This window comes from Apostichopus japonicus, chromosome 6 (assembly GCF_037975245.1).
Source record: "Apostichopus japonicus isolate 1M-3 chromosome 6, ASM3797524v1, whole genome shotgun sequence".
Taxonomy (NCBI): Eukaryota; Metazoa; Echinodermata; class Holothuroidea; order Aspidochirotida; family Stichopodidae; genus Apostichopus; species Apostichopus japonicus.
In genome coordinates, this window is record NC_092566.1 from 15,880,029 (window position 1) to 15,906,622 (window position 26,594).

Sequence of the window (26,594 nt, forward strand, 5' to 3'; positions counted from 1 at the left end):
TTTTGTTTTGGCAAAAGAGTTTGACGACTATAAATGACACATTCTATTATATGATTATCAATCACAAAGAACATTTTGCTGGAATCTATTAATCGATCACAAAACGGGTTTTCTTTCGTAATTTAATATAACTTATATTTTTTTATATAACCAACGTTAGGGAGAACATTACTTTTTTGAATGTTATCAACTTTCCTGCAAAGTCATAACTTATCATTCGGAAACTTGATGCCTTTGAAACGAGCGTAAAAACAAACTAATAAGCACTAAGACTTTCTTCAAAGTTCACTAAATCTTATATAAGTTACTAATAAACCATATTGCTCTTTTCACGAAAATTGGGATGAAAATGAATTCACTTACTGTCTGCTGTTGCATTTACTGATTTTACAAAACCTCTGAAACCTATAGAATTAACAGAACCGTCCGCAATGAGTGTCAACCACATCATGGTTCCTTCTGATAATATTTCTATTTCATTAACAAATGGTCCTCCAGAATATTCCCGAAGAAGTCCTTGTCTGATATCATTACCGTTGCCAATTCTCAGCACATCATACAGTTCCTCCGTAAATAGATATTCAATAGTTAGGAGAATATTGAGTCCGTCGGGTGCGATGAAAAACTCCTCTTGTTGCAGCTTGCATGGGTACCCTCCAGAGTCAAACATATACGAACTCACGTTGTAGCTTGTGTTGACATATGTAGTTTCTGTAAGAAGAACATATGTATGTATATAAGTAGTTGATTTGTGTTTCAATATAATTAGATACATCTGCTAACATGTTAAGTATTGGTCAATATTTTATTCTTTATCATGGATTAAATAGTTTTTCTTCTTATATTCAAAGTATGAGTTCGCACATGAAATATATAAAGTATTTATATATATTTTTTGATATAAATATATATATAAAGATATATATATACATATATATATATATATATATATATATATATATATATAAATATATATATATATATATATATATATATATATATATATATTTATTTATTTATAAGTGAATCTGTTCATAGAAACCCGTAATTTGATAAAGTTAACATATTTATCGTTTTTGTGTGTTCCAATGGTCAGAGAATAGCCTACATTTAAGCGAAATAAATTTGTTACGCTGTAAGTCATATAACATGTCGTAATAATAGTGGATACCATGTGAAACTGACAGGGTAAAATTGAACGTCTCTGGTTGAAATGTGAATATGGTAAAATAAAGCTCCGTCTTATCATAAGGCCCCTTGCTTAATAAGCTCCATCCTTTGGCAATTTGGAGGAAATCTCCATTAGGGAGGAATATATCACTTTTGTATACTTCGCCCGGAAAGTACGTGCTATCTGGAGATGACGACTATGGCCTCAATTCGGTATGTTTTTGTAGTTAATGTGGGATGGTACGTTTCATAATATATTTAGGGGACACAACACGACCACCATCTTTGGTTTATATGACAGCATTTGTTAAAGGTCAACCGACAGAGAGTAGTCTGTTAATCTAGCAGCATGTTCTGTATTTATTTAATGCATTAAGCAGAATGCGATTTTTTTTATTTGATACCCTAGTTTCATTATTAATTCTTGTTTATTTTTACATTAGCAAGAAAACAGTCGTAATCGCTTACCTGCAAGGCTAACACTAGTGTCGAGACCATTAGCACAATTCTCTTCATTGTCGCAAACGGAGCTTTGTGCTATGCAAGCTCCGTTTAAGCAATTAAACTGGTTTTCACAATCGAGTTCTGTTGAAAAAAATATTGAAGGCAGGTAGTATACTGAAAGATTCTCCATAACAGTTTTAAACATAAGAAAAGAATCTGCAGTATCAGTGACAGCATAAATTTGTCATAACGAACTGAAATCGAAGACAAACAAATGTTATGTAATATTATGTCTACCGCGTTAGCGAACTTCAGAAGCCGAAATATCTAAACAGACCTAAATAGTGCGAACGCGTGTTTTTCGTCATCTCTGATACCTGTACGGTTCGCATTGCAGTCCTTCCGATCTTTTGATTTAACTAATATTTTTTTTGTTTATTATAGCGGATATTCTACTTACCATCAACGGTAGTGCTAACTGGTCTTATGAATCCACTAAACCCACCACCATTGTAGTTATTATCCGTGGTAAATCTCAACCACATCACATTTGTTTCTGATAAAACCTTTATCTCATCATTGAATGGTCCACCCGAGTACTTTAAAATGTGTCTCTCAGTTGTGATGTTCCCGTTGCCTACTCTCAGAAAGTCAGTGAAATAACCAGTTTGTAGGTAATCGATGGTTAGGAGTAGCCTTAGTCCATCTGGTGCATAGAATACCTGCTCTTGAACAAGGTTACATGGGTAATCCTTGTTCGCGAAATTGTCCGATGTTATGTTGCGAAGGGTTGTGATACTCCAAACATCTGCACACAGAAAAGATGTTTTATAAGAAAATATGTTTATAAGATGTTCGTAAACGTTTCATTGAATTTTGCACTCACTAATTGATAAACCGCCATTTGTAACAGTTCAGCCTTGAAAAGTTTATTTGATTTTGTCAATTGGAAATAATTACAGTTGTTTATGGTTTCCTGTTAAGAAATGGGGGAAAGTTATAAGTCCATATTTTGTTTGATTTACTTACTAAAACTATTGTGTTCTATGCAAAGTAATTTTGATGGTATAGGGCTGACGTTACAAAAATAATGAAAAGAAACCAGCAGCAAAATAGCAATTTTTTAATACCATTACTAAGCGTTATCCACACAATATAACCAACATTTTCCGCATTTGCTAACTATAATGTTCTTTGTATGGCTCTATACAGGATTACACTATATTACATATTCATTATGTAAGTTGGAATATACACAGGCAGGGTTTGGTACAATACGCTTGAATAGTTAAAAGGGCTCGGGCTTTTTACCTATTCTACTTGCGTACATAAAACATCAGTGTATAATTGGATGCTCTCAGATTGCACGGATTATATTGGATCTTATTTAAAATAAAATAAAAACAAGCGCAAACAAACACAGCTGTTTTACTTGACAAAATTAGTTTCATAATAAAATACCCATACCTGACATGGTTACTCCTGTCCTGTCGAAATCGTTAGCACAGTTTTGACGATAGTCGTTGCAAGTAGATTCCTGTGGTATACAAGCGCCGTTCTGACAATTGAATTCGTTGCCGCAACGGAGATCTGTGGGTAAATATTTCATGCAGAAGTAACAGGCGCTGTAGTTACTTGCTCACATTTCTAAATCAGTCACCACATGTAGGTGTTGAGACTGTTAGTTGTGTGCTCCCAAGTCACGTGTTTTTGTCATACTATTAACGTTGTAAATACACACGAGTTCGTTAGATCATTCCCTCGGAGAAATGTCGTTTCTTATGTCGCTTCTAAAGCCATTAAAATCACCGCACTTTCAATACAACGATGGCAGATCCAACAGGTTATGGGCCCAGGCGTGATCCAGGAAGTCGATGGCAGAGACTTTGCTTCAACGGGGACGAAAATGAATACGAATTGTGGGAAACGAAATTTCTCGGACATCTACGTATGATGAAACTGAAAGATACCATACTAGGTCTAGACGTACCGCCCGAAGGTGAGGCTGGCAGTGGACAGCCTAACGTTAATGATGTCGTAGGTAAGAAAGAAGAATGCTATGCTGAACTGATACAGTTTTTAGATGATAAAAGCCTGTCGTTGGTAATGAGAGATGCTGCCGATGATGGAAGGAAAGCCCTACAGATACTGAGAGAACATTACTCGAACCAGGGAAAGCCCCGTATCATTACTCTGTATACTGAGCTAACATCTCTCAAGAAAGGACCAAACGAGAGCATGATTACATAATTAGGGCAGAAAACGCCATTACAGCCCTACGTAATGCAAAAGAGACCCTAAGTGATGGGTTATTGATAGCAATGATTTTAAAAGGATTGCCAGACTCTTTCAAACCCTTTGCTATTCACATCACACAGAGCAACGATGAGATTACTTTTACCAAATTCAAAAGCAAATTGAGAAGTTTTGAGGAGACTGAGAAATTCCGAGTCGAGTCGCATGACAAATCTGACAACGTCATGAAGGCAGGAAGTACAGGTACAGTACCCACTGGAAGTAGACGAATTAAGGGGAGGCTTACATGTTATCAGTGTGGAAATGAGGGACATATTGCTAGATTGTGCCCGTATAAGCTTCAAACAAGTAACAAGTCTCAAACCAAATTGCCAAGATGGTGTAATTACCATAACAGTTCCACACACAGTGATGAAACTTGCAGAAGACATAATCGCAAGGACAAGGCAAAGCAAACAGCGGAACAGACCGAAACTAGAGAAGAAGATCACACATTCTCATTCAAGGCTGGCAACAATACAAGCAACATACGTCAAAGAGGAGGGCCAGGAACCTTAATGGTAGATTGTGGAGCTACATCACATATAATCACAGATCTATCAAAATTTGTTTCTTTTGACAATACATTCCATCCAGAAAACCACTACATGGAGCAAGCTGATGGGACAAGAGAAAATAATGTAGCGCTAAAACGTGGAAACGCCCAAGTTACCTTGCTAAGTACAGAAGGCAAGAATGTAGAATCTATGCTGGAAGCGGCACTGTACATCCCTTCCTACCCACAGGACATGTTTTCTGTTAAAGCTGCCACAAACAATGGAGCCACAGTGACCTTCAAGCAAGGATGCAACATACTTACCCACAAAGATGGTACTACGTTCAACATTAAAGAACAAGGAAGATTGTACTACCTGCACGTTGTGGACGAAGAAATAGTAGGTGACAGAGTTAACGCTGTATATGATGTTCATACATGGCATGAAATTTTAGGACACTGTAATTTTGAAGATATTCTTAAATTACAAGATGTAGTCAAAGGTATGAAAATTAAAGGTGTAGTTGATTAGTCAACATTTGATTGTGACACATGCACTCAAGGAAAATTTGTAAACAGTAGGAGTAGAAAACTAGATGCTAAGGCCACCACACCCCTGGAGTTGGTTCACACAGACCTAGCAGGAACTGTTAACCCTGTAGCTAAGGATGGGTTCAAATATGCAGCAACATTCACCGATGATTATTCAGGAGCCATATTTGTTTATTTCATTAGAAACAAGGGTGGCACTGCATTAGTATTGGAAAAGTTTTTGGCAGATTGTGCACCTTATGGCAAAGTAAAGTGTATCAGGTCTGACAATGGTTCAGAATTCACAGGAAATGCTTTTGAGTCAGTACTAAGGAAAATGGGCATAAGGCATGAAACCTCTTCACCGTACTCTCTCCACCAAAATGGTACCGCTGAAAGGCAGTGGAGAACTCTTTTTGAAATGGGGAGGTGTCTATTGATAGACAAGGGTTTGCCCAAGTTCTTGTGGACATACGCAGTCCAAACAGCTGCCCATATTAGAAACAGATGTTTCAACAACCGCATTAAGCAAACCCCTTATCACATGTTAACAGGGAACCAACCTGATCTATCCAAAATGGGGATATTTGGATCAGAATGTTATGCGTATAAGCACGACCCAAAGAAACTAGATTCTAGGTGTGAGAAAGGAATTTTTGTTGGGTATGACAAGAATAGTCCTGCATACCTAGTGTATCATGCAAACAGTGGAAAGGTGTCTAAAAACAGGCTGGTCAAGTTCTGTAAGAAAAGAGGTATTGAGAAACAAACCCAAACTGATGTATTGGATGATGAAGTTGAGTTGTTTCCTCAACAATACACATGTGGGGAGTCTAGTGGTGATGCTCATGTTCCTGAAAACAATAATGGAAGTAAGACAAATGTGTCTCAAAGAGAAATAACAAGGGAAAGTTTAAAGGAAAGTGGTTCAGAGGAAAACCACAGTGAAAGAAGTAAGGGTGATATAAGTCAAGGACGTTACTATTTTGTTACGTTGGAATGCGAGAACTCTCGATAAGTAATTTTTAACGAGACACAAGCCTGGGTTTGTTTCCGTAAGGAACACAGACAAATTAACGAGTCTAGAGATTTTAAATGACAACGTAAACTATATTGAACAATGGATTCCGAACCAACAACAAGTGGTAATTACAAATATATAGAAAATTACTCACAAACTTAACAAGACAGGATACACTTTAAAACACGCTGGTCTCTTCCAACGGCGATATCCCTCAGCGGCCACGACCTTGATGACGACGATTCTCGGTCCGTTGTACCGCGAAATTCACTGGTCCTCGACGATCTTTCTCGCGATCCCAGAAACAGCAGTCACCTTCTTTCCGGCGATGCTCCAAAATAGAAGACGGACTTCCAGCCACAATAGAGTGAAGCACAAGTCGAACTTCTCGCCGACTAAATATTACCAGGGTCAGTCCAAAAATCAGCTTTATAGCCACCAACTCCTGGCGTAACGAACTTCCTCAACGGAGACAGAAATTCTTCACCTTCTCCGAAATAAAGACTGAAAAACTGTATTTTCACAGCAAAGTCCTCTTCAAACTTCTGAATGGAAGTGTAGAATCAATCTTGGTATCGATATCTCAATCCTTCAGAAAATACTGGTAGTTGAGCACTGACGATATATAGTAGAATGATATAATATGTGTCGTCGCTTGTATTCGTACAGAAACTGAGAAACTCTCCGATCTGGGCAGGTTTATATACGATTCGCCATGTCAAGAATCATCTAGATCTCTCTCGATACACCTGACCCAGTTTCTCTATTCTTGGAAGTCCTTTGCATATCTCGCGTACGTTCCAGAGAATCCACGAAAATGTGTGCACACCGCAACGGGACTTCACGTAAACCGACGCTAACCCGAGACCAGGGCGTCATCATAAGGAATATACCAGAACAATCGTGTATTATAACATTGTGACACGGTAACCCGACCTAATTTCTCAAATACTGATTTATCACGTAGGCAATTTCAATTACTCTCCACATTATAACATTAGGTTTCTCACTAGCAGTGACTAGCGTTAGGCTACAATGGGCCCTCGTAACAACCTCAAGAGGGAGAGAAAATCTCCCAAATACTTAGATGAGTATGTATCACATGTTGAAGATGGAGATTCTATTATGACTGGTATTGATTACTGTTATAAAATATGTGGAATTCCCCAAACGTACAAGGAAGCAGTAAATTCACCTTATATATCAACATGGAAAAATGCCATGGAAGAAGAGCTAAATTCATTAAGGGAGAATGATACATTTGAGATAACAACTTTACCTGAAGGTAAACATCCAGTAGGGGGAAAATGGGTGTATGCAATTAAAGAGGATTTTGAAGGTACAAGGAGATTTAAGGCAAGATATGTCGCCAAGGGTTACAATCAAGTGAAGGGGATAGATTACAAAGAAACATTTGCCCCGACAGCTAATATCACATCAATTAGGATTTTAATGCAACTGGTAGTGCAAAACGATCTGATTGTTCATCAGATGGATGTCAAAACTGCTTACCTGCATGCTCTTATTGCTGAAGAAATCTATTTAGAGCAACCAGAAGGCTTTGAAGTTTTATCAGACACAGGAGAAAAGTTGGTTTATAAGTTAAAGAAATCACTGTATGGGTTGAAACAGTCGGGTAGAAATTGGAATAAAGTATTACATGAGTACCTTGTTGAAAATGATTTTGTTCAAAATTCATCAGATCATTGTGTCTACAAGAAGCAGATTAAAAATGACATGATCATAGTCATTATTTGGGTTGATGATCTGATTATGGCAGCTAGTGACACACACTTGCTAAATCAGTTCAAGGAAGTTATGCAGAAGAAATTTAGAATGACAGATTTGGGTAAGGGATATCATATTTTCTTGGAATCCATTTTGAGCAAAAAGAGGGAGAAATCAAGATGAGCCAGGACAAATATATCAACAAAATGCTAGAAAGATTTGGAATGGTAAACTGTAAGCCCAGGTCCACTCCATGTGAACAGAAATTGGAATATAACAGTAGTGAAGCTGTTGATCCAAAGAATTACCGTGAAATAGTTGGTAGTTTGATTTATGCCATGATATGCACTAGACCAGACCTAAGTTGGGTGGTAAGTAGATTGTCACAGCATTTGTCAGAACCTAAAGCAGAGAACATGAATACTGCCAAACATGTTCTTAGGTATCTAAAAGGTACAATTGATCACAAATTATGCTTCAAGAAATCAAGTCAACCCTTAAGGTTACTTGCTTACAGTGATTCAGATTGGGCATCTTCAGTGGATGACAGAAGAAGTACAACTGGTTATTGTTTTAGTTTGACTGGGGATGGTCCACTCGTTTCATGGAAATCTAAGAAGCAACCCACAGTTGTGAGGCTGAATACATGGCATTGGCAGCTACAACACAAGAAAGTTTGTACTTAACTCAGTTGTTGAATGGTATGGACAAGAAAATTTATGACTGTACTAATATTCTTGAAGATAACCAGGGTGCTATTTCATTAAGTAAAGTACCTGTTCACCGACAAAGATCAAAACACATTGATGTCAAGTACCATTTTATTCGTACAATGGTCAATGAGGGTAAGGTTAACATTACATATTGCCCAACAGAGGATATGGTTGCAGATAATTTTACAAAACCAGCAACAAAATCAAAGATCAACAAGTTCAAGCGATTCCTGTTTGGTAACTGATGTATTTAACATTCGAACACTCTGAACACAAGAAGTTACAATATGCATATTGCTTTAAAGTAATTTTCATACAAGATGTTTATTATTATGAGAGCAAGTGGGGGTGTTAGTTGTGTGCTCCCAAGTCACGTGTTTTTGTCATACTATTAACGTTGTAAATACACACGAGTTCGTTAGATCATTCCCTCGGAGAAATGTCGTTTCTTATGTCGCTTCTAAAGCCATTAAAATCACCGCACTTTCAATACAACGATGGCAGATCCAACAGAGACATCGACCGCCAATCAATTGTTTTATAATGTAAGACAATAGTAAGAAGAATCAGATGACTACGAAAATAGTAGCTGAAGTTGTAACATTGGATCGAAATACAATTACCATACCTAACGGTTCTTTAAATGTTAAGAACATTGTAATATCGAATTCAAGTAAATGAATGCAATTCGACCGAAAAATGCATATTGATGGAAATGCATGGAGATTCTGAAAGAGCAAACGTACACTATGTATAAGCTGAAATACAAAATGTAGTTTCAACTGTACAGAATTTTATATAGACGTAATTTAAATTCAAATTTTGCATGTAACAAGCTTCTTTTAAAACTATGGTTTTGACTCGGCGATTGAATAACTTTATATTGTACGTTATGTGCAGGACTAACATTGCAATAATCGCGATGTAGTAATAGTTTCATATGTTATAATGTAGTGTGGAGCAAAGTGGATCCTTTTTATCAGGTGTTATGTTCAGTCGGTCTGGTTTTAAGAAGATATGCATGACCATGTATTGCAATTGATATTAATGTTAACTTAATAAGCGACATCTAGGATTTAAAATATCGAGAATAAGGTACATGTTAATGATTTGAAAACGTTTGCAATGAATATTCATTCCACTTATTTGGCTTAAATTAAAAAACAAGAACAGGAAAGTATGATGTATCTTACCTTCTAACGTCATGTTAATCGGTTCCACGAAACCACTAAATCCGACCCTCACGTAGATATCATGATTTGTTATGAAGGTCAACCACATAATGTTTTCTTCTGATAAAACACGTATTTCATTATTATATGGCCCTCGATCGTACAGAAGAATATTTCTTTCGTTTGATACATTCCCATTGCCAACTTTAAGGTAGTCTCCGGATTCAGTGTTGAAAGACTCAATGGTGAGAAGCAGATGCAGACCATCGGGTGCGATGTAAACCTCCTCTTGGTAAAGGTTGCATAGATATGTCCCAGTATCATAATTGTGCGACGTTACGTTATGACGTGATGTAACATTGTAAATATCTGGAAAGGAAGATAAGGATCCTAAGAAGGTAAAAATAAGGTAAGAACAGGAACGTATGATTTATCTTACCATCTAACGTCATCTTAACTGGTTCCACGAAACCGCTGAAACCATCATAACTGTAATAGCTATCCGATGTGAAGGTCAACCACATAACGTTTTACTCTGGTTAAACACGTATTTAATTTTTAATTGCCCTTGGTCGTACAGTATAATATTTCTTTCGTTTTTGAAATGCCATTGCCAACTTTGAGGTAGTCTTCGTACTCAGTGTAGAAATACTCAATGGTGAGAAGCAGATGTAGACCATCGGGTGCGATGAAGGTTGCCGGATATGTCCTCGTATCAAAATTGTGGGAAATAACGTTAAAGTGGTCCGTTACTACATAGACAGCTGCATCATAAATATTTCATTTATTTTTATAATTATTTAACAAAATCATTACAATGTTAAAAAACGATCTGGTTTTGGTATTTGAAAACTGTTCCAAACGTAACACATTCAAATTGGTTTCTTCTGATGTATCCGTTAGATTATACTCCAATAATGTGTTGATTAGATTACTGTCATATTAACGGAAAAAACAAGTAATTTTTACAAATCGATTCCTTTGAAGAGAAATCCAAGGAGGCTATATTTGCAAGGGGAAGCAAAAACACCCGCTTGAACTTATATACCAACAGAGAATATATCCTGTGGAATATATAGCGTTATATTAACTTAAAGACAGTTCATTCAAACGTTGCCAAAGTATACCGCACTTTAATACCAATAGATGGACAATAGATATAAATTCAAATTCAAATAAACCTTATTAAGCACCAAATATAGGCAAGTACAGATCACTAGCAAACAATCAAGATCAACTAAGACTAGATAAATAAGAATAAATGACAGATACGATCAAAGGTTTAAATCACAAAGAATTCATTTAAACCATTTATTGCACTAAGGAAAAAAAAGGAAGAAGGAAAAACGCATATTTCACAACAGAAATAAACCTGACTACCTAGTGTAAGTACTATTAAAATAATTAAACCTTATCAAACCCCGAATACCTAGTGTAAAAACTGTGACAATATGTGTTAACCATCGGGACAAAGGTATGTTTGTAACGGTTTGTACTAGCAGTTGGGATCTCATCCTTCCACTTTGACCAATAATTCGCCCAGAGAGATCATCATGCAACGGATGATCTGGGTCATCCTGGACAACAAAGCTTACGTTGTCCAGCTTGGGCAGATTGTGATTCTCAATTACATATTCCGACATTCGGTTATAAACATAATATTGTTAGGTTGGAGGATATCATTTTCATTACTATCTCTGTGTTGCATTTTAAAACTTGAGCAGCAGTTTTCGTACAAATGCAATTCCAATGCTGGGCTTGTACCTTGGTGCGCAGAGACAGTTACTACAAAGTATTGTACGGCGACTGTATTTAACATGCCTGAATTCAACAGGTTGCATGCACCTGTCATACTAGCTCAGTCTGTGATATAATTGATCAGTCAGTGTTACAGTGGCTCTTGGTGTACTTTTCCGTTGCGTTTGCAGTGTAAGTAATATACAGTAAAGTAAGGAAGTAAACAGACAAAATAACATATTTTGTTATATACTGTATATATATATTATTGTTATTCTAGTACATGACTCACCTGAGAGGATGGCACCTATCGTATCTAAACCGTTAGCACAGTTATCAAGATTGTCGCAAACAGACCTTTGCGATATACATGCTCCATTATTACAGTTGAACTCGTTTCCGCAATCTAGTTCTGAAGGCAAATAATAATACGGTATTTCTTCACGTTCACTTCAGAGACGAGGAGCAGACCGAACTATGTGACTACCCAGTATATACGTACACATACATACGTACACTATGTATAAGCTAAAAGACAGATTGTATTTCAAATGCACAGAATAATGCTAAAGACGTAATTCAAATTCAAACTTTGCATGTCACAAGCTTCTTGTTAAACCATGGCCTTGATCCGGTGCTTGACTTACTTTATATTGTACGCTATGTGATGACTAACATCGCGATAACCGCGATATACTCATAATTTCATAGCCTATGTTGCGATGGTGATCCTTATTATCGGGTCTCATTGTTGGGTCTGGTTTTAAGAACGCATGCATGCCCAAGTATTGCAATTGCTATTTATGTTAATTTAATATGCGACATATATGACTTTAATTATTGAGATTAAGGTAATTGTAAGTAATGTTTTCAAAAACATTTGCCATGAATATTCCTTTCTTCTTTAGTAGTCACTCTGGAGAAAGTGAAAAAAGTGATGTATTTTACCATCTAACGTCGTGGTCACTGGTTCCACGAAACCGCTGAAACCATCATAACTGTAATAGCTATCCGATGTGAAGGTCAACCACATGATGTTTTCCTCTGATAAAACACGTATTTCATTATTAAATCGCCCTTGATCGTACAACAGAATGTTTCTTTCGTTTGTTACATTCCCATTGCCAACTCTAAGGTAGTCTCCGTATTCAGTGTAGAAATACTCAATGGTGAGAAGCAGATGCAGACCATCGGGTGCAATGTAAACCTCCTCTTGATGAAGGTTGCATAGATATGTTCCAGTATCATAATTGTGCGACGTTACGTTATGACGTGCTGTAACATTGTAAATATCTGGAAAGAAATATAAGGATCCTGTGTTTTAAATTCAGTTCCTCAATAATTGTTGTTGATTTACCAATACGGCGCAGGCTTAAAATCCCACTTGCTTCAAATCAAAACAATATAATTTATGCTGCCTGCTTTATCCAAATTACTTATGCTTTAATTGTAATTGGGAAATTAGTAGCCGAACTTAGAAGAACTTAGCATGCGTAGACTCCGAATGTGTGACCTGAATAATTCACTTTGGTTTCGGCTTGAATACGACAGTTCTGTACCCTGCCGTGTTGAACGAATTTAACGGTACTAGTCTCATTGCCGACTTTGCAATCCATGGTTCCCCATTAACAATTTTGCAAGATCAGTACGGGTGACACCATAGTTTTCTCTATTGGGAAAGCAAAAGTTAGCATGATGTACAACTCTGCGACATTTTATATGCTATGTCATACTGCTCTATAAGCCTATATAGTGACTCACCTGAGACGGTAGGACCTGCATTATCAAACCCATTTGCACAGTTTTGTCGATAATCACAAACAGATCTCTGTGATATACACGCACCATTTTGGCAGTCAAAATCGTTCCCGCAATCGAGCTCTGATAGGAATATTGATAACATATTAGTAAATTAAAAAAAATAGTAATAAATAAGGACAGAACCTCGATTAAATGGTTCAAATTGTTTAATCAAATCTTCGAAATTAAATACAATTGGCCATGTTCCGATATTAAATATCGGAAAAGTAAAAATGTTGGTTTCAAAGGTACTTTTTACTTCCGGCATTGCCGTTATAGTGCTCCCCTTAAGCGTATCCGCAAGTTTTATTCTAAAAAATTCCAGTGGGAAATGATGCAAAAGTAGCGCCAAAGTTCCTATATATCTTTGAAAATTACGCTGACATAATTTTACACTTTTGTAAGCACTGAAGTGGCTTTAAACAGTTTTTCTTTTAATTTGATAAAGGCCAGCAGTGACGTCACATGGTGTAACCATTCCATTTGCGACAGTATAATGAGTATAGGAGCTCGGTATAGTTCTGGCAATCAAAAAGGATTTACGGAAAAAAGAAATCATACGAATTATTTTTTGGCTACCGGCCATGTTGGGGTCTTCCTCCATAACTGCATTTACGGTCATCCGCAAAGAAATTCTTCCGGACAGGTTCTTTTTTATAAAAATCACATTCCTGGATAATTCTAGAAAAATCCAGATTATCTGTACACTATGTGGCCATTCGACCAACAGCTATCCGAATTGACCAGCAATTCCCCCAAATTTGGCATATGAAACCACCTGCAACTTGGCAACCCTAATGAGATCTTTCAGGAGTACGTTTGCAGTGTTCTACATACAATGTCTTTTAATAGGTGGTGCAGATCGACGTTGAGACCAAGCAGCTTTTTTTTTTGAGACGGTCAGTAGTGACTCGTTTGAAAAAATAAGCCAAATAACGGCCATTTGTTTAGTATTACAGCTGTAGACTCGTAAAGAAATTATTTCCGATTGTGTACACTGCTATTTACTGGGAATATAGGGGTGCGGTGGGCGCCCAGGGAGCTGTATCATCATTCCGATAGTTATTTTCTGTTTTAAGTGAGCACAAATACATATATCAGAAAGAGGACAGTAGGATCCCGGTCGAAGTTCCTTAGAGGTGCAGCGTTTCCGATATTTCTTGTTCCCTCGTTACGATTTTGAAGCACAAGAATAAAAGTCGGCGAGAAGAATTATTGTGAAATTTTGATATTTGTTTAATTCCCCCCCCCCCTCCCATGCGAAAATAAATAAATGCAAACTCACTGAAGTTAGATGTTGTGATATCTGTTCTTTGACTAGAAATTGATAAAATAAAGTCGAAGAGGACATTAGATCCGTGATCGACGAATTTTTACACTAAATTTGAAATTCGTAGAAGAAATGTTCCTTTGACGAGTATAGCAACCGATTCAGAATATGACACACCGGTAGCAAGTGATATTAGTATTACAGTAATAACGGAGGATATGCTATGCATAAACAACAGTAACAAAAACAATAGCAATAACAAAACAAAACAAAAATAACGATAACAAAAACAATAACAATAACACATCATCATCATCATTGTCTTCATCATTACCATCATAATCATAATCGTGCATAATACATATTATCATAATCATAATACAGTACATTTATATGGAACGTTTAAAGGAGTTCATAGATGTGCGCACTATGTGATGGTAAGCTGTTCCATATTGCTGGAGCTGCGACAGAAAATGACCATGGTCACCGTAATGCATTGGTACTATGCCGTGTAACGCCTTGTGTGTTAGCAATACGATGTTGTACTTCGCAATGGGTATCCAATGAAGTTCTTGAAGAATTGGTTTGTTATGTTGATGCTTCTTTGTTCTTACTGTAATCCTAATATCACATTCTATCGATTTATTAGCACGGTCTAGTTTAAACTGAGGTACAAAAATTTAAGATTTACAGTAGTTACTGTGTACTCTGTGTGTTTTCGTTGTATTCAGTGTGCGTAATCTGTAGTAAATGATACATACTGAGTAATATACTATACGAAATTGGTTCCACTATACACACGCTGCACTCCATTTATTTTCAATAGTACATGGTGCTCTCATGATTCGTGTGCTTGCTCAGGTCTTGCAGAACAATGATGTACGTGCAGATTGACCAACATTTCGATGAACTCAACACCAGTCACCAAGCGTTTTCACATCAAGGTGTAAACTATAAAGGTAATCGGCTGAGAAATCTGCTTCAAGCAATTCCCTGTTCTAGAGAACATCTACCTGCCTGCTTTAAGCTTGTTTGAGAACCAACCGTTGCAAAATATGTTAACTGTAACAACTTCGAATAATACTTCCAATGCAACAGTTACCATAGTGACCAACACATACGTCTTCCGGCTCATGAAACAGACGAGAATGTTATATAAACATGGACACAGTAACTGCAGCACGAAGGGACGAATCACTTTTCGCTTTCAATACGCATAGGAAAGTCATGTGAAGATCCCATTCCTTTCCTCCTGCACCGTATTGAAAAAAATCAAACCGATGAGAGGGTGAGGGCGGGAGTAGGTGTCGGTGCAATGGTAAAATATTTTAGTCACAGTTTCAAAATAATTTCGACTTAAGTCCTCTTGCTCTATTATGCCTATTACAAAGACGGATCCAGGATTTTCTCTTCACTTCCATCCATATTTTGTCAGCGAAAACCGAATGACGAATACGAGATAATTGAGCAACACGGTAACTCGAAATATCACCATAGTTGATAATTAAGGAAAATGATTCTCTCTCCAAGGTTAAGATACGTGACCGTCTGTCATATGTCAGGGATGGTGATATTATGGTAATTTTCATGTGAATTTATGTACATTTGACGGGAATATGAGAAGCTGAGAAGATCTGCATGATTAATGCGTATATAATAATCTTGTTTGGTTACCATCTATATTGCTGGCTATGCTATTGCTACAGGAGTTTCGAGCCGGAAGACAGGGACTGAGCCTCACCGGCTGGAATCATTGCAAGACCATGTGCCAATAAACATGAACTTATCTAAGATATTAGGAGTCGTTGTTACGGCTCTGAAGAAATAATTTGTAATAATTACATGGTATTAAGGTAAGAACAGAAATGTGATGTATCTTACCATCTAACGTCGTGGTCACTGGTTCCACGAAACCGCTGAAACCATCATAACTATATCTCCTATCCGATGTGAAGGTCAACCACATGATGTTTTCCTCTGATAAAACACGTATTTCATTATTAAATCGCCCTTGATCGTACAGCAGAATATTTCTTTCGTTTGTTACATTCCCATTGCCAACCCTAAGGTAGTCTCCGTATTGAGTGTAGAAATACTCAATGGTGAGAAGCAGTTGAAGACCAACGGGCGCGATGTAAATCTCCTCTTGATGAAGGTTGCATGGATATGTCCCAGTATCATAGTTGTATGAAGTTATGTTACGTCGGGCCGTAACATTCCAAACATCTACAACGATAAAAGGATCATCGGTTTCTGTTCTTTATGTTGTACTTATTTTCCATTGATGTTATTGGGTATATATTTTACTTTTATTAAAATGAATAACAATTCATGACATATCTACAATAAAAGCGGCATGAAACCGCTCGTAAACACCATTCGCACAACCGTTTCGATATGGATGCTTCAAAACAGTCATGGCTATTGCGTCATAATTACTAATAAAGATGTTGAAACTTGTTTTTCAATAAAAATGTTTCTCACAAAATTGCGTAACTCAACATAAACGACTAAAAGAACATACTAGCACTTTTCAGGATTTTGCTACACGGTAGGCAAGTTTGTGTAAGAAGTGACACATTTCAAGAAAATGATTGGGAATGAACCATTTCAATCTTTTACTAGGGTCATTTAAAGATATGCGTATCTTTGTTTTTTAATTAAGCGTTTGGAACAGTGTATCTCCGTGTTCAGCGGGATGCAAGGAAAATAAATTGAGAACTAAATAACATTCCCGTTAACCAAGGATGAATTCTATAGTGATCAAATGTCGCTCTAACATTTTCAATTTAAGCCACTCTGATACACAGCACAGTACGTAGAATGGTAAGAAAATTACTGTAACGACCAGCTAGAGATATAATACAATGAGGCTGCTTAATTCATTAACATGGCACTGGCAAGACATAATGCATCGTGAATATGATATGTATTATCATGTAAGATTTAAACATTACATCTGCGTAAACACAAATACCAGAAAAAAGTCAAAAAACTGTACCTGAAATCACCATAAGTTCCCAATCTTTGTTATTTGCACAAATTGGTTGATTTCTTGAGTCTGAGTCACATCGAGACACAGTGGGTATACACGCTCCATTTTGACAGTTGAACTCGCTCCCACAATCGAAATCGGAAGCTAAAAAATAAGACAATGAAGGAAGTCAAACAATATGGCACCGTAGGTGAATGTAATCGTAGGATCCATACGTAAAAACACATTGGATACATCTGCATACGACCAATATTTTTTTTTTCTGTTTACGACCTGGTGTGGACGACATTGAGTTTTTACTCTAAAATTCTAACTGCAATCTATCCCGCGATTATACATTTCGTACGAAATAGATGACATGGAATATCTACATGCGCATTGTGAGAACTTGGCCATACACACAAACTCTCCAAAATGTGCATTTCATGTAATCATCATCAGTCCTTTGAGTGAGTAGAAGGAGGAGAAGGAGAAGGAGAAGGAGGAGAAGTAGAAGGAGAAGGAGAAGAAGGAGATGGAGACAACACTATCTTACGATCTTACCGTCGGATGTTATATTTACAGGTTGAACAATACCCCTATAACCGTTACTGGTTGTCCTTTGATTCGTTGTAAATCTCATCCAAATAGTGTTTCCCTCTGATAAATATCGTAGTTCGTCAATATACGGTCCTCCTGAAACGGTCATTGCAGTGCTGCCGCCAGTGATGTTTCCGCTTCCAATTGCCAACAAGTCGCAACAACTTTCGGTCTTGATGTAAGTTATGTTTAGTAGAAGGTGGAGTCCTTCTGGGCCTATGAAGACCGTTTCTTCAACAAGGTTGTTCTGATAGCCTCCATTCCCAAAGTTCTGAGACTTGAAGTTGTAAGGAGTATTTACATATACAGAACCTGAACAAATGACCGAAATAATATTAACACAAAACCACACATATCGTTCATGCATTATTCATCTTCGAACATTTAAAAGCTAGTATCAAACAATTTAATACACACTATAGTAACGCCAACATATTTACAATCTGGTGTGAGTATCAACTATAGCATATAGCAGTTGAGTACTAATCGATTACAGAGTTCACTGAAAAATGTTCACAAACATCTTCATTTAGTTGAGTAATAACCATCCGACGGGACCAATCCGAAACTCATTATAAGTAAACAGTGAATATACTTTGATGGGTAAGTCCATTATTATTTTCAGCATAGCAATAAGTCATTACAGTGCTTCCATTCAAATTACATTCAACATATCAAATGTTGACATCACAAACATCAATTTCTAAAAACAATGGTGGATGTTTTAGCGTTTCTAGTTTTCCTTAAATGTTTAGGTGTGGTAGATGCGGTTCAAGTGCCACTTGATTTCCATTCGCTAATGCCATATTTATAAGAAAATCAACCATAATTATTCTTGTAACAGTAACGTCTGTTCAAGAGAGCGTTCGATGTAAATGTATGTTTCGTTTCTGTAAATTAATAAACATTTGTACAAGTTTAACTGCTGCGCCTTCTCTTTGGAACGAACTCCCATTTCACGTTCGTGACTCTCCCTTCCTTTGTATTTTCAAGAGACAACTTAAAACATTTCTGTTTGATTCCAAGTATTTTATCCCTTGATTTCCTTTGTCTCTTTACTACTTTGTAAAGCGCTTTGAAACACTGTATTAAGTGCTATATAAATGTAATTTATTATTATTATTATTTCTACTATAACAATATGTCATATATAAAAACACAGAGCGTCTGATATCGAGTGTATACTTAATAAGTTCTGTCAGGCAAATCATATGCATGCTGACAATAAACCGCTTTTTTAATTTTTTATTGCAATGAACAATGAAAAAATAAAGTATCAAAAACCGCATATCCCACCGATGAGAATAAAATATTCTATTAGAAATGCAAAAACACAAAGGAAACCTAATCGTAATGTCACACGGATGCACAGTTACCTTTGAGCTAGTTTTACTGGCCGCGGTGGAATACATACTGCCAATGGTTTACGCTACAGAATAATGATCACACATTGCCATATTGACATTACTAAAAGCTAACATTGTATGGATATGACAGTATGAGTAGAATACTTCATAGCAATTGTATGGTCTACATCTGATTACAAAACTCTTTGGATCAAGTAGGCTACCACATTGAGAAGTTATTTATTGGCATATACACTAAAAATGATAGATATATTTCAGCTTTTAGCTTGTACTGATTCGGACGATTAAACATTCATCATTACGGTCGATGCAATGCAAACATACAGAGGTTATAATTCATGATGTAAGACTGATAATACCAATAAATTTACTTATTTTGGAATGTCGGTAAGAATGACTACTAAGTAAGAATCTGCTACAAAGTCATATATTTTACAATACCAACAATGTAACGAAGGGTTTATAGTAACGGATTGTGATAAATGACGTAAAACAAAGATTGAAAGGATACTCTTGGAGTTGATACGTGTTTTTTTTTGGCATGCCTGGAGAAACTTGACGGGCATCGGTACAGCTGTATCCAAGGGGAAAATGTAGTCGTTTACAATGCCTAAATCAATTATATAAATTTTAGTTACTTTGCCAAAGATATATTATTAGCGTATTCATAATTCCTGGATCCCTTGTTTGTTACCTATCCTATACAAACAAACAAACAATTGTAAATTACAAGACGTTCGAACATGTTGTACCGCACAATTAACGCTATAGTTGAACTGCCATTTTAATTAGGCTACGAGAGATAGTTACGGAGGACTTCTTACAATAATAACATTAATTGTTGTCATTCGACTGATGCCAGGCATTGACATTACACATTTGTAAGCCATGTCACGTTGACTGCTTTAATGGAATGTTAACATTTGTCGAATTAGCTAGCAAAAGATGCGAGATTACCGTTGGTTGACTAAAATATTTCAAATAATTTCCTAGGAAATTTCAGCTTCATGCAAATACCTCATCCTCCAAGTAAGCAAACCAACGATTCCTCATTAGGAGTTTAATTTGACTAAGATGGTACTACAACCGCGAATATAAAGTTAGCTATTTGCATTAATTTGGATGAGAAAACAACAGCAACAGCAAACAAAAACAACGTAGAGTTAACAGAACACGGCACCAGTTACTTTGGTTTACCGGATGCCTCCCGTCCCGCTTAACCAGATGGATATAGAATAAGTTCATGGACACTACGGTAGCTAATTTTTGAAGAAAAAACTGTAAAGAAAAACGTTTGTAATAAATTCCGAATGAGAGAGCCTTTATACATGTTTTACATAATAGCAACATTTGGAACAGACGTTTACCTTTGAAGAAATAACTTCTACAGAGAAAAGATTTAAGTGTTACATTTTAACAAAACCGTGCCAGCAATTGTATAACTTATAGTCCCTTATATGCACAAACATATATAAAACCCTTCGTAAAGTATTCTCATGGAAATATCCCATGGTATGTTCCCCTCAATTTACATTTCATTTGATTCTGACTATCTTCATAACAGTATAAAAAAAGGTGCTTTCTTTTTTGAAAGGTAAGGATACAGGCACGGTTAATATATATCCTGCTTTCTGAATTCCATAAAATTGATTCAAAGGAATGGATAAGTCTATAAAGATTTACCATTCTGAAAATTGTGTTAGTATTAAAACGAAAGCAATTGTATGGTCTACATCTGATTACAAAACTATTTGGATCAAGTAGCTATAATATTGGGAAGTTATTTATTGGCATAAACACTATAAATAATAGATACAAATAAGCTTTCAGCTTGTATTAGATCGGACGATTAAACATTCATCATTACGGTCGATGCAATGCAAACATACAGAGGTTATAACTCACGATGTAAGACTGATAATACCAATAAATTTACTTATTTTGGAATGTCCGTAAGAATGACTAGTAAGTAAGAATCTGTTACAAAGTCATATATTTTACATTATTTTGCATTACACATTTGTAAGCCATGTCACGTTGACTGCTTTAATGGATGTCCAAATTTGTCGAATTAGGTAGCAAAAGATGCGAGGTTAACATTGAAGTACCTTTCTAGCAACTTTCAGCTTCGTACATATACCCCATTATCCAAGTAAGCAAAAAAGGATTCCTCATTAGGAGTTTAGTCTGACATGGTACGACAACCGTGAATATAACGTTAGCTATTTGCATTAATTTGGATGGGAAAACAACAGTTCGTAGAGTGTTTACAGAACACGGCACCAGGTACTTTGGTTTACCGGATGCCTCCCGTCCCGCTTAACCAGATGGATATAGAATAAGTTCATGGATACTACGGTAGCTACTTTTTGAAGAAAAAACTGTAAAGAAAAACGTTTGTAATAAATTCCGAATGAGAGAGCCTTTATACATGTTTCACATAATAGCAACATTTGGAACAGAAGTTTACCCTTGAAGAAACAACTTCTACAGAGAAAACATTTAAGTATTAAAGTTTTAACAAAACCTTGCCAGCAATTGTAGAACGTATAGTCCTTTCCATGCACAAACATATATAAAATCCTATCTTCGCAAAGTATTCTCTTGGAAATATCCCAAGGTATGTTCCCCTCAATTTACATTCTATTTGATTCTGACTATCTTCATAAAAGTATAAAAAGGTGCCTTCTTTTTTGAAAAGGTTGGAATTTTGAAACACGGTTAACATTTTTCATGCTTTCTGAATTCCATAAAATTGGTTCAAAGATTTACCATTCTGAAAATTGAAAACTGTATAAGTATTAAACCGATGGACAAAATAAACATATGAATTTAAATTAAATTTCGCATTAACAGCTTTAATTGACCAACCGAAGTAATACATATCAATATCGGAGAAACTATTTATCTGTTTTACACGTATAAAACTAAACAAATTCTTAGAAAGGAAACACACACATTTACAACTCTGGCATATGTGACATTCATAAGACGTTACCATAACTTTAAATGATACACGGTTAGTCAGTGGGTTCCCATTTCATTGTTGATATTATTTAATGATCAATAATGCTTCAAAATTAACCAATACTTTTTTAAATATGCTTTTCAATCATGCTTTGCGACAGAAAATGTTTTTGAACCTAACGTGCATAATTTTTTAAATTCACATGAATAAAACTTCAGTGCTTTGTTATATTGCCAAAAGACCTTTGAGAAGGAAGCTCATAAGAGCATACCAGTGTTCTGTTGAATGCATAGCAAAGTTTTCGTATGTAAGTCACGTATATGCCAGTAACAACCATGATCTTAAATTTACATACATGGCATGTACGAATCCAAAATCCAAAAGATGAAAACTAAAGATCACAAAACTGAATTCTGCTATACTCACCGGTGGGAATAACATTTTTTATGAAAATCGCACAAATCCAAAGAAAACTTGGACGTAATTTGTTAGTAACTTCCATCTTTAATGTAATGCAGATCCCAATTCCCCAATATGTTTCCACTAGGTTAAAAATCAGGCTGGACTTTGTACTGTCAATTGTCTCCTCAACCACTCTTGATATTTGTGGCAACAATAAACATACCACTGGGTCATATCGTACATTTAAAGTACTATTCACATTTGTTTGCAAACGGTTATATTTACAGTTGACTTAATGCTCTTCTTACTTCTTTCTCTGATTACGGAACTCAGCATCATAGTTCCTTATCCACGACAGACTGACACCCCTGGTAACTGCTGTCTCCCATTTCATCATAAATATTGCTTGATAGGGTTGAAATGGCATTAATAGGTATATGCCACACATCGTTATCCTTTTATGCTAATGAAACAACTAATAAGTGTGAACGAAAACTGTGACTTTGGATGGCATTTATAAATTACTTGAAATTAAGTTTTTATTGACAAAATTAGAAAGAAAGCAAAACTTTCCATATCGCGAATTAACGTTTTTTGAAATTGTTAGTTTAATTGAATAAAAAAAAACAGTTTCACATAATATATATATATATTTGGCAATAGGGACTCGTTAAGGTTATTACTATTAAAAGAGATCAAATCAGCTGACACTCAATTAAATGGCGATTTAGTGGCTAGCTTACTTTTCTTTAAGCAAATTTATACTAATTGAAAAGTATTTTCTTCGATGGTCTTTCTTTCCCATTGCAAATCTTCATTCCTATCTCATTTCGTATCTTGTTCTTTTTCTTGATTTCTTTCTGTTCTATTTTTTTCCTTTCCTGCTTCACAGTGTTCTAATTTTTTTAGCCATGAGGCTTCTTTCACAACTAAATATGCACGCTGTATATTGAAATTATATCAAGTATGAGCGTACATTGTATATTGTTGTGATGAAAACATATAAATGAAATGAATACGCACATATTCATTCCTGATCATCATAGTGATGATGATACTTCATCTTGATTTTCTTACCCTGAAATGAATTTTAATTCATCTTGCCTAGATGTAGGAATAGACTTTAGAAATAGATTTAAAAATAATTCTCAGAATTCTACCCAACCAATCAGAAAATTCGTTTCATAATAAGGTAGTTGCCTCATAATACTATCCCACGTTTTATTGTTTTCAACGAAATTAACCTGACCACGAATCCGACAGCTGCTCTCAATTTCAGGAAGTTCTTGTCCTGCTATTGGCCTAGTGCGTAAAACTGTAACACGAAAAAGCCGAAATTATAGAGGTGAAAGAAACAATTGGGAAAGTAAAACGCTAAGGGTATTTTTTATCGTTATTGGTTTCATAACCCTATCTTTGAATGAAACCCGACTAGTTGCATTTAAGCTGTTTCTACGAATCGTCCATCTTGTGTGTGAGTCGTAGACCTATACTTGCTCACAACTACGTATGGGTTGGTACATGTAAGTGCGTATTTAATGGAACAAACTTTTTATTTGATAAGTAATACCTTATCCCTCACAACTGTCTGCAGGTGATCCATCAACTTCAGCGATGATGTTGATAAAATGATAAAATACTAACCACTCTTCGTTCATGCAAACACTATGTACTAACAATGAATGGTAAGATTTATACCAATAATAGATCGTCATTGGTATACGCTTTATTGACAAATGACAACATAAGACTATCATAGGAATCATTTAAATAAAGGCTAATGTTTCCATATAGCAAATATTGCAAATGTGTAAAGTGTTACATTGTGCAATATACTGATTGGTACGTTATAATCAAAATGTAAAAAGAAGCATTTGAAGTGATTATTTGCCAGTATTCCGAGGAAACGGCGCTAGGTATTAATACATGTTCATCAACCCTCACCACTCCCCCCCCCCCCCAAGAAAAAGTACAGATTGATGAAACGAATTATGAAAATTAAGTTAGGATTCTAAATTTTCTAAAATCAGCTACTATTTCAACAGATTCTGGAAGACGTTTAACAATTTGTGGATCTGCACTTTGTTGCAACACCGCTCCTAAAAAATGAAAGGGTAAGATTAGGCGATTAATTAGAGTAGAGTAGTCAAATACTTATCATATTTAAATCGATGTTATCTGGAATACTAGTTCCATTGAGACTAGTGACAGACTACGGTAATATCAGACGTCGATATCAAACTGATGCAAATTCAGTGTAGTATAACCGTTACAAAAAAAAACAAGGCGGTGACCCTTATTAAATACATCTAAAACTTCCAGAAAAGGTAACTTTGAAAAATCAATTACTTTCTAGCTGCACCACATTGTTGTGTTCACGAATATCGAATGATAAACTACTAACTTCAGAAACTGAAGCAACTGAACCGCATGTGTCTATAACTATCCAATTATAATACAGCCAATTTAATCCTCCAGATACCGATTCACATCATGAAGTGTATGCTCTTTGTTTTTTTGTGTGATATCTCCGTCATTTTCACAACAATTTTTAAGCATTAAGGTTACTCTCCTTGCAAAACATTAGTTACAATCTCCATATAATGAGCGAATGTCATAAGTCGTATCCTTTTTTCTCGACAAAATTATCCGTTATTATTACGTAAATGGTAATATTAGGTATTGTCAGCTATGTAATGATGGCAACAAACATTATGTTTTGTGTTAAAATTTCAAGACTTGATGTTCAGCGTATCTGTACGAAAGAGATAACACGAGGAAGAAAAATAAATCAAAACTTCGTCTTCTTTACGATCTATTTGACATGTTTTGTGACGAGCTGCTTCCGCTTGTAGGAAGTATTTTAGCTCTGGCTCTACTCCTTTCGATACTCCACTCACTAAGGTATATTCTTGACTTCTTGAATGCTTTCTTCACTTCTGGGTTTTTCGCGCAAAGAAAAATGAATAAAACGAAACCTTCAAGAGACGTAAACAGACAAAAAAGGATTTCAAACGCAAACGTCTTCCGGTTCGGGATAACAGCGAGGAAACCGAATATCCATGATAAACCTAGAAGAACCCAAAACAGTACAAATTGTTGCATCCGTGTGAACATCTCTTTCTTTTTGTTTCGGTTGGAACTACTTGGAACCATTCGACGAAAGACGATATTTCGAAGAAGCAGGCTAAAAACACCAACGTTAAAGACAACCATGATCAACAATTCTATGAGAAGGCCAAAGTACAATCCTCTCCCAGTTGGTAAGAAGCAGCTGTAAATTATGGAAGAAGACAATTAAAGTTGTAGTACGATTGAATTTTCCTATGCTAGTAACGCCCAATATATATATATATAAATATATATATATATATATATATATATATATATATATATATATATATATATATATCGTTGAAATAAATCCGGATGGACGGATATTAAGGAAACATGCTAAAACGCTGCATAATCTCCAACATTGGTAACGACACATTTACGCTGTGTCGTCATATATATGTTGCTCTTATTTCTAACATACCAATATGAAGGGAATTGTTGCTTTTGATCAGTTGATATATCTATTTACATATTAAACATGTCATGGTGCGTAGTCACAAAGCAAGGTACATTAATACCACATGTTCTTTGGTTAGTTATTACTTATGGGTGAACCGACTTCAATTATCAGGCTAATTTTAACCATATTGCTAAATGTTACTCTGTTTAATGGAACAACCTCAATCTTAACCCAAAACGGTATAAAATTGTCAATGTATTTAAATGAATCATTTTATATTGTCGCTTATTTCTATTTTAAATAAAAGCATTACATACTTTAGTATCTTCTTTTTAACAACTGATCCTTTTGTTAAAAATGATTACTTTTTAGTGGGTTACAAAAGACAG

At 35.8% G+C, this 26,594-nt stretch overlaps 2 protein-coding genes across 2 annotated transcripts in view; both read right to left on the reverse strand.

Annotated features, from left to right (window-relative positions):
- LOC139969107 (uncharacterized) lies at window positions 1-24,595 on the reverse strand. Its single transcript, XM_071973890.1, has 12 exons — window positions 22,713-24,595; window positions 17,916-18,263; window positions 17,379-17,516; window positions 16,259-16,603; window positions 13,069-13,188; window positions 12,256-12,600; window positions 11,600-11,719; window positions 9,592-9,939; window positions 3,082-3,204; window positions 2,075-2,422; window positions 1,639-1,755; window positions 1-711 (listed from the first exon to the last, which is right to left on the reverse strand). The coding sequence occupies exons 1-12, from the start codon at window positions 22,786-22,788 to the stop codon at window positions 356-358; spliced, it is 2,784 nt and encodes a 927-aa protein (XP_071829991.1). The 5' UTR covers window positions 22,789-24,595; the 3' UTR covers window positions 1-355.
- LOC139969106 (uncharacterized) overlaps window positions 1-26,594 on the reverse strand; it is a 113,864-nt gene that overhangs the window by 46,365 nt on the left and 40,905 nt on the right. The window lies entirely within an intron of this gene.

What these genes read in the sequence shown, in the direction of transcription:
- LOC139969107 (XM_071973890.1), bottom strand. Translation starts at nt 22,788, where the DNA reads ATGGAAGTTACTAACAAATTACGTCCAAGTTTTCTTTGGATTTGTGCG. An exon ending in TGCAGGTCCTACCGTCTCAG is followed by an intron (nt 12,601 to 13,068) that starts GTGAGTCACTAT and finishes ATTTCTTTCCAG; the next exon opens with ATATTTACAATGTTACAGCA. An exon ending in AGTGACCACGACGTTAGATG is followed by an intron (nt 11,720 to 12,255) that starts GTAAAATACATC and finishes ATTTGCCTTCAG; the next exon opens with AACTAGATTGCGGAAACGAG.